Source organism: Psammomys obesus, unplaced genomic scaffold (assembly GCF_907164565.1).
Source record: "Psammomys obesus unplaced genomic scaffold, mPsaObe1.curated_primary_1811, whole genome shotgun sequence".
NCBI lineage: Eukaryota > Metazoa > Chordata > Mammalia > Rodentia > Muridae > Psammomys > Psammomys obesus.
The window spans coordinates 1929464-1940378 of NW_026594418.1; the positions used below are offsets into that span (position 1 = coordinate 1929464).

The 10915-nt window shown below is 43.9% G+C and overlaps 1 protein-coding gene across 1 annotated transcript in view; it reads left to right on the forward strand.

Moving 5' to 3' along the window:
• Positions 1–10303, forward strand: part of LOC129685414 (adenylate kinase 4, mitochondrial-like) — a 23830-nt gene extending 13527 nt beyond the window's left edge. Inside the window, exon 3 of the mRNA XM_055618956.1 lies at positions 9438–10303. Coding sequence (XP_055474931.1) covers positions 9438–10303 — 866 coding nt within the window. The remainder of the gene's footprint in view (positions 1–9437) is intronic.
• Positions 10304–10915: the final 612 nt, after the last annotated feature.

Below are 10915 nucleotides of genomic sequence, written 5' to 3' on the forward strand. Positions count from 1 at the left end.
CCCCCCCCCCCCCCCCCAAATGCCCACAAACAGATGTAAGGGAACCAGCCTGGGGTATGTGGCTCAAAGTTCTGCAGAAAGGTAGTGCAGTTAATGCCAGGGCCTTTCAGGAGGTGCTTCCCAAGCTAGCTGCTATCTTCTGGGTGCCCTCGGAGCATGCAGACCTTCCACTGGAAGGCTTGGAAAACAAGTCCCGGCAGCACTCTTCCTTGTTGTCTGAGAAAGCGCCAGATTGACTTCCACAGTGGTTGTACAAGTTTACATTCCCACCAGCAATGGAGGAGGGTTCCCCTTTCTCCACAACCTCTCCAGCATGTGTTGTCTCTTGAGTTTTTGATCTTAGCCATTCTGATGGGTGTCAGCTGAAATCTCAGGGTCATTTTGATTTGCATTTCCCTAATGGCTAAGGATTATTTTTTTTTATATTAGTTACAGTTTATTAACTTTGTATCTCAGCTGTAAGCCCCTCCCTCATTCCCTCCCAATCCCATTCTTCCTCCCTCATCTCCTCCCTGCCCCTCTCTATGTCCACTGATAGGGGAGGTCCTCCTCTTCTTCTATCTGACCCTAGCTTATCAGGTCTCTTCAGGACTGGTTACAATGTGGCCTTGCAAGGCTGCTCTCCCTCAGGGGTGGGGGGAGATCAAAGAGCCAGTTACTGAGTTCATGTCAGAAACAGTCCCTTTCCCCCTTACTAGGGAACCCACTTGGAGACCGAGCTGCCATGGGCTACATCTGAGCAGGGGTTCTAGGTTACATCCATTCATGGTCCTTGGTTAGAGAAACAGTCTCAGAAAAGACCCCTGTGCCTAGATATATTTGGTCTTTGTGGAGCTCCTATACTCTCCATGTCATACTAACTCCCCCTTCTTTCATATGATTCCCTGCACTCTTCCCAAGGTTTGGTTATTAGTCTCAGCATCTGTTTTGATACACTGCTAGATAGAGTCTTTCAAAGGCCCTCTGTGGTAGTCTCTTGTCTCATTTCCTCTTTAAATGCTTCTATCATCTTTATAAGGTTGGCTCTAAGGTCATCTTTTTGTTCTTCGGCTGTGTTAGGATGTCTGGGTCATGCTGTAGAAAAATAGCTGGACCTGGTGGTGCCATATTGTTCTGGCTCTTGTTGATTGCTTTCTTATACTGACCTTTTACTCATGTGGCTGTCTTTGGCGTTTGCAAAATGTTCCCGATGCGGGACTCCTCAGAGAGTCAGGCAGAACCCTGGGCCTGATGATGCAGCTCAGGGAAGAGCTCACTGCTCACCTCTGGTGGCTGTGCCTCAGGTGGACCTGGATGTCCCTGGGGTCTTGCCGACCTCTGCCAGGTGTGCCCCAGGTGGAACAGGCAGGCAGGGAATAGACACAGGGGGCTCTATGCTGAATGTGGTTGGGGCCCCTTACAGGACTCCTCAGGATGGCAGGTGATAGGGGCTGGGACGGCATGCAGCCCTCCTCTGCTAGCTGTGCTCCAGGTAAATTAGGCAGGTAGGGAAGGCCTGGCAAAGGGGGCTCTCTGCTGAGTTGATTCCTGTTATTTTGTTGTTGTTGTGTATGTCTCACTTCTTTTGATTTTGCTGGTATGAAATTAATTTTGTTCTCATGAGTGTAGTGTGGTTCATCTCCGTGGGTTGCAGTTTTTCTCTTGTAGTATCTTCTGCAGGGCTAGGTTTTTTAGATAAATATTGTTTAAATTTGATTTTATCATCGAGTATCTTATTTTTTTCCCATCTGTGGTGACTGAAACCTTTGGTAGCTATAGCAGTCTGGGTTGGAATCTGCAGTCTCTTAGGGTCCGCAGCACAAAAGTCCAGACCCTTCTGGCTTTTATAGTCTCTAATGAGAAGTCAGGTGTAATTCTAATTGGTCTGCCTTTATACATTACTTAACCTCTTTTCCTTTCAGATTTTAATATGCTTTCTTTGTTCTGTATGTTTAGTGTTTTGATTTATTATGTGGTGGTGGTGGTGGTGGTGGTGGTGGGGTGTGTGTGTGTGTGTGTGTGTGTGTGTGTGTGTGTGTGTACATGTGTATTTCTTTCCTGGTCCAGTCTATTTGGTACTCTGTCTGCTTCTTGTACCATTATAGGCATCTCCTTCTTTAGGTTAGGAAAATTTTCTTCTATGATTTTGCTGAAAATATTTTCTGGGCCTTTGAATTGGGTTTCTTTTTCTTCCGCTATTCCTATTATTCTTAGGCTTAGTGTATTCATAAATTCCCAGATTTTCTGGATGTTGTATGTCATGAATTTTTTAGATTTATCCTTTTTTCTATCCATTGATGTATCTATTTTTTTCTATTGTATCTCTGATACCTGAGATTGTCTCTTCTATTCTGTTGGGGAATTCTATTCTGCTGTAGTTCCTACTCAAATTTCTAAAATTTTCATTTCTAGAATTCCCTCAGGTTGTGTTTTTTTTTTATTTATTTCTATTTCCATTTTCAGGTCTTGGATCGTTTTATTTGTTTCCATCAATTTTTTTTCTTGGATTTCTTTAAGGGACTCATTAATTCCTGTCAATTGGTTCACGTGTGTACATGTGCATGTGTGTGTGTTACCCTGGATTTCTTTAATAAAGGGATTTATTACTTTTCTCTTTAAGGACCTCTATCATCTTCATATAGTTGGGTTTAAGATCGTTTTCTTATGCTTCAACTATTTGGACCTATTCAGGGTTTGTTGTGGTAAGAAGGCTGGGCTCTCGTGAAGATGTATTATCCTGGCTGTAATTGATTGTGTTCTTATGCTCTAAATATAGGCATCTTGGTTTGGATAAATTATAGGTCTAGGTGCCAATTTCTAGATTTATCTTTGTTGGGTGGGTGTTTTGTTCACTGGTTTTTGTTTCTCTGGATTTTCAGAGAATCTCATGGCTGTGTGCTGCCTGTTGACTGACCTGATCAGCTAGCTGGTGTTTTCACAGGGAAGGCCTGCTGGTGTTGGAGGCTAGGATGCAGTAATGAGTGGTGGAAGTGACGCCATGGGGAGGGATGTTCTTTTGGATCTACAGGAGAAGTGGACGGGGTGGGGGGTGGTGGGGAGGAGGGCTGCATCTGGTATTCTGTTGCAGTGTTAAGAAGGAGCCTGAGGGATTGAAAGAACATGGAGAAGGACTGAGGGCAGCCTACCTTGAAAGTAATTTTCTATTAACCAATTGCAAAAATATAGAAATAAATGAGTAGCCAGACAAAGAGCTCAGGAAAATTGTTTTAAGGAAGCTCAGCATGGTGTTAGAGAACACTAGGATATAACAAATGAAATCATGATCCAATACATGAACACAATAATTTAAAAATAGAGATACAAATCATTATATCTAAGCTAAACAACCCTGGCACTAAAGCTACACTTATTAAGGAAAAAAAAAACCCAATAAATACCTTCAACATCAAACTTGATGGATAATTATTTGACGCTTTAGGTCAGAAGCAACAAAAAGAGAGAAAGAATGAAAAGGGTGAAAAAACTGAGTAGGATTTATGTGGCATCACTGAGATGTAAAATTAACAAAAAGGGGACTAGAAAGAGAAGAAACCTTATTTGAAGAAGCAATGCCTGAAAACTTCACAAGTCATGGGAGAGGCATGAACGTTCAGGTCCACGAGGCCCAAGCTGGTCCCAAAGTGGTTCCACTCAAAGAAGATACCTCTGACACCAACAAACATTTTAATCAAATTACCCCAAATAAGAAAGGGAGTTTGGAAAGCATCAGGAAAGAGGAGGATTATTATATAAAGAAAAATCCCTTTTACACTCTCAGTGGGATGTTATAGGGCACAGAAAGCAGGGGAAAGTGCTGACAGAAATACTACCAACCTTGCCTGCTTGGCAAACCTGTTGTGAAGAAGTGAAGGAGGACATTAGCAATGAGGCTGACCAGAAATGCACGTCACACCACACAGAGTACAGAACCCTGAAAGGAAGAGCTACTGCGTCAGAGTGACACAAAATGTCAGTGCAATGGGGATGCCACTGAGATGTTGCTAAGCACATTCCATCCCTGAAGATTAGCCCTAACCCAAACAGGACTTTCTTCTCAGCAGGGGAAGGATAACCATGAGGCTGCTTGTATATTCTACCCACACTATAGACACCTGAGGTCTATACAGGTCTATATAGAATCCCGAGGTCTGTATAGGCCTGAATCCCCATTTTGGGAGCTGTCAGGTTACCACACTTATAACTTCACTGGAAAGAGAATCCCCGGCCCCTTTTTAACTCTACTTCAGGCTCTCATTGCATGGAGCCATACACTACCTGTATAGGATCCTCAGAGAAATCAGCTGTATTGACTTAGCATATTGGCTGGCACAGTCCCATGAGCCAGCCAGGAGACCTGGCTAGCTCTTCTACCCCCACTGTCCTAAAAATATCCCCATGGTTCAACTCACCTGCTCCTTGACCCAGAAAGCAGTTACGTAGCTCTGCTTATCCTACTCATGTTCTAGAAGAAGCTAAGTGGATCTGTTTGTTTACCTGAAACCCCCGAAGTAGCCAGGTAAGTAGGCCTGAGTGGTTTGGCATCCAGAAGCCTAGATAAGCAGAGGAAGCTTCCTGGTCTACATCCAAATCTTCAAGGGAATGAGCAGAGCAATTCTTTGAGCCCTGCCTATCTTCCCAGGGTCATAAGAAATAGTTTGTTCTTGGGAGATTGGCTTGTGGGGACACTTGGTCCTGCTTATTCTCAGTTCTAGTTAGCAGCTGGTAGACATCTGTGATAGTGTTAATTGTGAGCTTGGCAGAATCTAGAATCACCTGAAACATAGTCCACTGAAGATGCCTGTGGGGCATTATCTTGCCTGTGTTAATTGTGCTGGGGATTCCCACCCTCTGTGGGTGTTACCATCCCTTTGTTGGGATTCTGAACCTTATAAGCAGAGGAAAAGTGAGCAGAGTAACAGCATGCATTCATTGCTATCTTTTCATGGTAGATGTCATCCGACCAGGTACTTTCAGTTCTTGCTGCCTTGACTTCTTCACCATGATAGGGGTGCCTTGACCTGTGAGCTAAATTAAACCCTTCTTGCTCCTGTCAGGATTTTTTTTTTTAAATTACAGCAACAGAAGAAGAACTAAGAGACCAAAAAATGCCTTTTCCTGTTGGTGTAGCCTTCAGACACTGGCAGGCCTTCCACCCTGCTTCTGAGAGACAGCGAGCGATACATGAACTATTTGGACCCACCAAAGTCTTTTACTCTTGTACAACCTACAGAAACTGATGGGTGTAGCACACCTGCAGTTGGACATACCATACCTAGTACTCCAGGGAACATGCCTTGCTGACAGAGCTGTGTACCAATCTGCACTACAATTACAAATCCCAGCAGTCTAGACCACTGAAAAAGCCTCAGGCATTATTAACATTAATTGTAGCTGAAGAAGCTACGTGGACACTGATTTAGTGCATCTGTGTGGGACCAAAGTCAGCACAGTATAAATAGTCAACTCCCTAGGACACCTTCCCTATAGAAAGTCTTTTACTAGGAAAGCCACCCTATAAAATTGATAGAGACAACTGACTTAGCAGATTTAGTTCATCTTCAATTTCATTGATCAAACAGGAGCAGCTGATCTCTTTGTTTGTGTTCTCCACTGTCTTGCTAAACAAGAGAGAGTACTTCATTGACTCAGTCACAGGAGCTATATGGCTCAGCTGAGTCATGTTCGTTTAAAACACAGCTCAGTGGCTCCTGAGGTATTCCTTTCAAACCTTTCTCACTCAGTGCCTTCCAGGCGAGTTCTTGATTTCCACGTCCTTAGCCCTCTGTGTATCCTCAAAACCACTGTGCTGTTTAAGTTGGAATCATAACATGACATAAATCTCATTCCAATTAAGAAGCTTACCATTGACTTCTTCCATTCCCTAAATCCTTTTATTAAAATCCTTCACTAACAAGAGGCTGTATGGACGAGCAGCAGACAAGGCATATTTCTCCAGAAGAAGCTGAGGTGAAGCAAGATGGTGTGAACCAGCATGGAGTTCTCTTCCATTTTGAATTCTTCTCATTGGGAAGAATTCAGCCAAGAGGTGGTTGAAACAAGGGTTTACTTAGGAGAGTGGGACAAAACTGCAGAGACCAGGAGTGGGCCAACCCAGGGCAGGTGCTGTATTATAGGATTACACAATTTTGCATTTTTTTTTTTTGTTTGCTTTGAGACAAAGTCTCATTATTCCCTGGATGAACTTGAACAGTTGTTCCTTAGCTTTTGCCTCTTTCATCTCATGGCTGTGGGTATTGTCTCCATGGCAAGCCTTGTAGTGTGGATTTAAGGCGTGTCTGATGGTCCCTGCTGTCTGATGATGTCAATATTAGGTTCCTCACCGTGCAGTACTGCTTTAGTTTTGTACCCCACTTTTGCTCAGGTGCCAGCCTGCCAATTTTATTACTTCCTCCCAAGAATACTTAAATGAAACTTGGATGAAGGTATGCAAAAACTGCTCTGCTAATGAAATGACAATAATGACTTAATGAGCATGACATCGTTCTTCCTTACTGTACATAATTTGGGACAGGAAAGTTCCTGCAATTTTCTTTTCCTTTCCTTTTCTTTCTTTCTTTTTTTTTCTCCTCCTCTGTTTATCAGGATGTTCATTCATGCACATATGGAAAGTGCCCCATTGCTTTTGCCTTGGTTTCTGATATAGCAGAGGGCCTAATTGTAGTTTCCAGGACATATATCCACAAAGGGACTTTTTAACCATCTGGAGGCACAGCTACCAAAATATAACTATGCCTTCCTTTGTTACCTCCTGCCCAAATTCTTGCCTAGCCAGTTAGATCTAGCTACAGAAGAGGCAGACCCAGGGAGTGTTTGGGTGAGGAGTGGGTATGTCCTTCTTACCCTGGCCCCACACAACCTGCTTTGCTGCTGCTCATCTATACCTAGCTACCTTCTCTAACTGACACAGGGTAGTTAGACGAAGGGCAAATTCCAAACCAGTGCTTCATCTGCAGTGAGCATAGTGGAAGTTCTGTTCTAGTGCCATAGTGAAGGAATGAGTAAATTCTATAAAGCTGACAAACATCAAAAGCAAGGAGACACTGATCTGCTCTGTACTATAGCCACGAGTCAGAAATTCTAATATCAGCAGTAAAATATTCCTGTACCGGTTTGTGTCCCAGTACTTACAAATGCACAGTTCTGGTCTTGGTTTTATAATGGTTCCTTTTTGTAAAATTGTTCCTGTTAAATTATGTGACCTCTCTTCTTGAGTCCTGGGTTTTTCTGCCACTTTATTCTGTAACATTTTTTTTTTTCTTTGCTTGGTTTCTCATCTGAATGAAGAAGCCTGGAATTGACACCTTTCAAATAGTATGGAGTCTTTCCTCTAACAGGGAGTACAATGATGACAACAATGACAATGGAATAAGTATTGGTGTGTGATGAAAAATGACACAGAAAGGAGTCTTGCTGTCATTCACACTATGTAGAATCAATGGCACTTTGCAGTCAATTCACATATATAAACACACTCTCTCCATTGGGTGCTGCTGAGCTCTGTGGCAATTGTTTGCTTTAGCTATAATTGTACTCAATTCTTAGAAATAGAATAATCACTTTCTACAAGCTTTTGAGGCCACTTTGCCTTTACAACATTTCTTTGCCAAAAGAACATCCCCATAATCAATTTTTATGTACCAGGCACCAACCTGACTTGAATTGTTTAAGTGATTATGTATACAGAGAATATAGCTGAGCACTCAATTCTATATTTCAGCTTCTAGACCTTGAAAGATAAATATTGACTATACCAAGGACTTTTTGTCTGGATAGTTTTATTCTTTAGAATAGGTATCACCTTGCAATACACACCACCAGTTTCAATGAAAGTTTGCGGTGAACCTATGCCATTGTCATTTATAATCCAGTTTTCTGTTTGATGCTGGGGCTATTCATTGTACATCTGCAACTTACTCTATAGGGCTTGGAAAGCTGGCACTAAAATATGTAGCATTGCTACTTTAGGAAGTTCTCCACTGAAAGAGATTGGGTGAGACTAAGATATCAAGAGGAAGAAATGAGAGAGAGAGAGAGAGAGAGAGAGAGAGAGAGAGAAATCAAGAGCAAAAGTGAGACTGAGATTTTACTGGTGAGACAGGACTTGATCTATGTGCTTTTAAGCTTTATTTTGCATCCCAGACACTATCTTTTGCTAAACACCCCTAATAATTTCTATAAATAGGAAGTAACAACTTTAGAAGGCAACAAAAATGATCTTTTTCAACTCTTTATTAGATGTTTCAACCCCCTTTTTAGTGACACTGTATTTCTCTAGCTTCTGCTTGAATATGTTCAGTCATGTGGGTATTTTTATAATATATGTCTCATTTAACTGCTTTTTGGTATTCCATGTATTCATTTAACAATATGGTAGTTTCTTTAGTTCTCACAATTCTTCTTTTCTTTTTCTTTTTTTTTTTTTTGACAAAATAAGGGAGCAGGAAATAAATGTCCCATTTGCTTGAAGGCAAAGGTCATTGGCCTCTCATTTATCCCATACATGTTTCTTATCCTTACGTTATAAGAAAAGGCAGGAATTCTGGAGAGATGAACATTTTGAATCTGGGCTTCAGGGGCATTTTGAAGTGTAGGACCTAGACACAGTATACTTTCCTCCCAGAACCTTCCTCTGTCCATTGCTTTGCATTTCCCCCCTATTTCTGGTTTGACAAATAGCCGTTGTCAAGGGCAGGCAGTGGCTGTTGCTGTTTTTGTGAATGGGTGTGCACGTGTCTATAGGGGGATTGCAAAAAAAGAGGAGAAAAGACATAGTCAACTAATTCTTTCTCAAATTGTGCTGCTTCTGCTAACCTTCCCCTGTTTTCGAATCCTAAGTACACAGAACAGCAAGATCAAGTCTCTGATTCTAGATACTCAACTGCCACTCATAAGTGATGGTCTCAAGGCATCTCTTTACACCAGGCGGTTCCAGCTGAGAGACAGAAGTCTCCAAGAGCGATGTCTCATTGTTCACCCTCAGTTTAGACCGTACGTTTCCCATCCCCATGGCTCCTCATGGAAAAGGCTTAAGGAACACTCCTCAATTTATAGAAAGCAGACAGGACAGTGGTTGACCTTTTATGGAATGTAAGGAGTGACATTGGAATCGGAGGCCCTGGGAGTCAACAAGACAGGACAGCATAAGCGGTAACGGATTCCTTCTTGCTGAACATCCCATGCCATTAGGGGAAGAAATCCCAGCTATATCAGCCTCATTAAGACTTTTAGCAAATTCTTCTTTCTTCAGCTCCCCTTCCCTTGACTATAAGATGAGCAGGTGGGATTGCGGTGGACCCTAAAGCTCTTTTCAGCTCTCTATGGTTTGGGAAGCTTGACATCACATTTAAAAAGTTCTAAATCAGATGTGAGCAGAGGGCGGAGGAAGAGAGACTGTCGTTATTAGATTGTTTGTAGGTAGGAGAATCCCGCCTGCGGAGGGAGGCTGCAGAAGCAGGGGCCGCTGGGCAAAGTGCGCGGGCTGCCTTCTGGGCCACCCTCTCGCCGCCAAAGCCACGGCTTCCAAACTCCTGCGCGCGGTCATCCTCGGGTATGGCAGAGGATCGCTCAGAACTTTGGCCTCCAGCGTCTCTCCAGTGGCCACTTCTTGCGTGAGAATCTCAACGCCAGCACGGAAGTTGGTCACGACGCAAAGCGGTGCCTAGAAAAAGGTCTTCTGGGTCCAGATCACGTGATCACACCTCTGATGATGTCAGAACTGGAGACCCGGAGTGCCCAGCACTGGCTGTTAGATGGGTTCCCGAGGACATTAGTGCAAGGAGAAGCCCTGGACAGAATCTGTGATGTGGACCTAGTGATCAGTTTGAAAATCCCTTTCGAGACACTTGAAGATCATCCGAGCCAACGGTGGATTCACCCTTCCAGCGGGAGGGTCTACAACCTGGACTTCAGCCCGCCTCAAGTGCTGGGGATCGACGACATCACTGGCGAGGCACTTGTCCAACAGGAGGATGACAGACCTGAAGCCATTGCTGCCAGGCCACAACGGTACAAGGATGCAGCAGAACTGGTCATCGAGCTGTACAAGAGCCGTGGAGTCCTCCACCAGTTTTCTGGGTCAGAGACTAACAGAATCTGGCCTCATGTTTACTCACTTTTCTCGAACAAGATTGCACCCATTCAATCCAAAGAAGCACACCGAGCCTGCCATTGGAAGAGCCAAGGAGGCGTCATCGGTCACTCAGCCGTGCGTGGCCTCTTGGTTCCCTGGCCAAATGAGGAGCTAGCTGAGATAGCTTGCAGCGTCTTTTCTAGTTTATGTGATGAAGTGATGAGGAAAATCTAGAGGGTAGGAAGGATTCATGAAGAAAGAAACCCTCCTCTGCAGCTGCGTCACACCCCTCGCAGGAAAGCAAGGGCAGACTGGATTTCCACCGGCGTTGAGCCTACACTCTGCACGGGCTGACAGCCATGTGCTTGCATAGCCTTTTTGCATGCAACAGTGGGCTTTCTGGCTTATGCCACCTTCCACAGGCTATTAAGCCACAGCACCGTCAGCCTGAGAACGTGAAGGCGCGCGGTCGTGGCTTGTCCACCGCCATACCCTCTGATGACAACTGAATTGACGCTGATTGCACTCAATGGCTGCTTTCTTCCTCCGATCTCGATCTCAGAAATCCTAGATCCTGTTGACTGTATCTCATCCGCTTGCTCCCTTCCCAGGCTATTCAGTAACATGGTAGTTTCCGCATTCACCCTTCTAACTTCTGAGAACTAGGTGACTAGATCCAGTCCCTTCCTTCATAGTGGGAACTTAGCTGGGCGGAAGGCTTCCTTTGCTAAACAGCTGCTCTGACTGTCTTGAGCCCACTCCGTACCTTTTATTGTTTTAAGAAAGAAGGAGAGGAGGACCTCCCCTATCAGTGGACTTGGGGAGGGGCATGTATGCAGAAAAGGG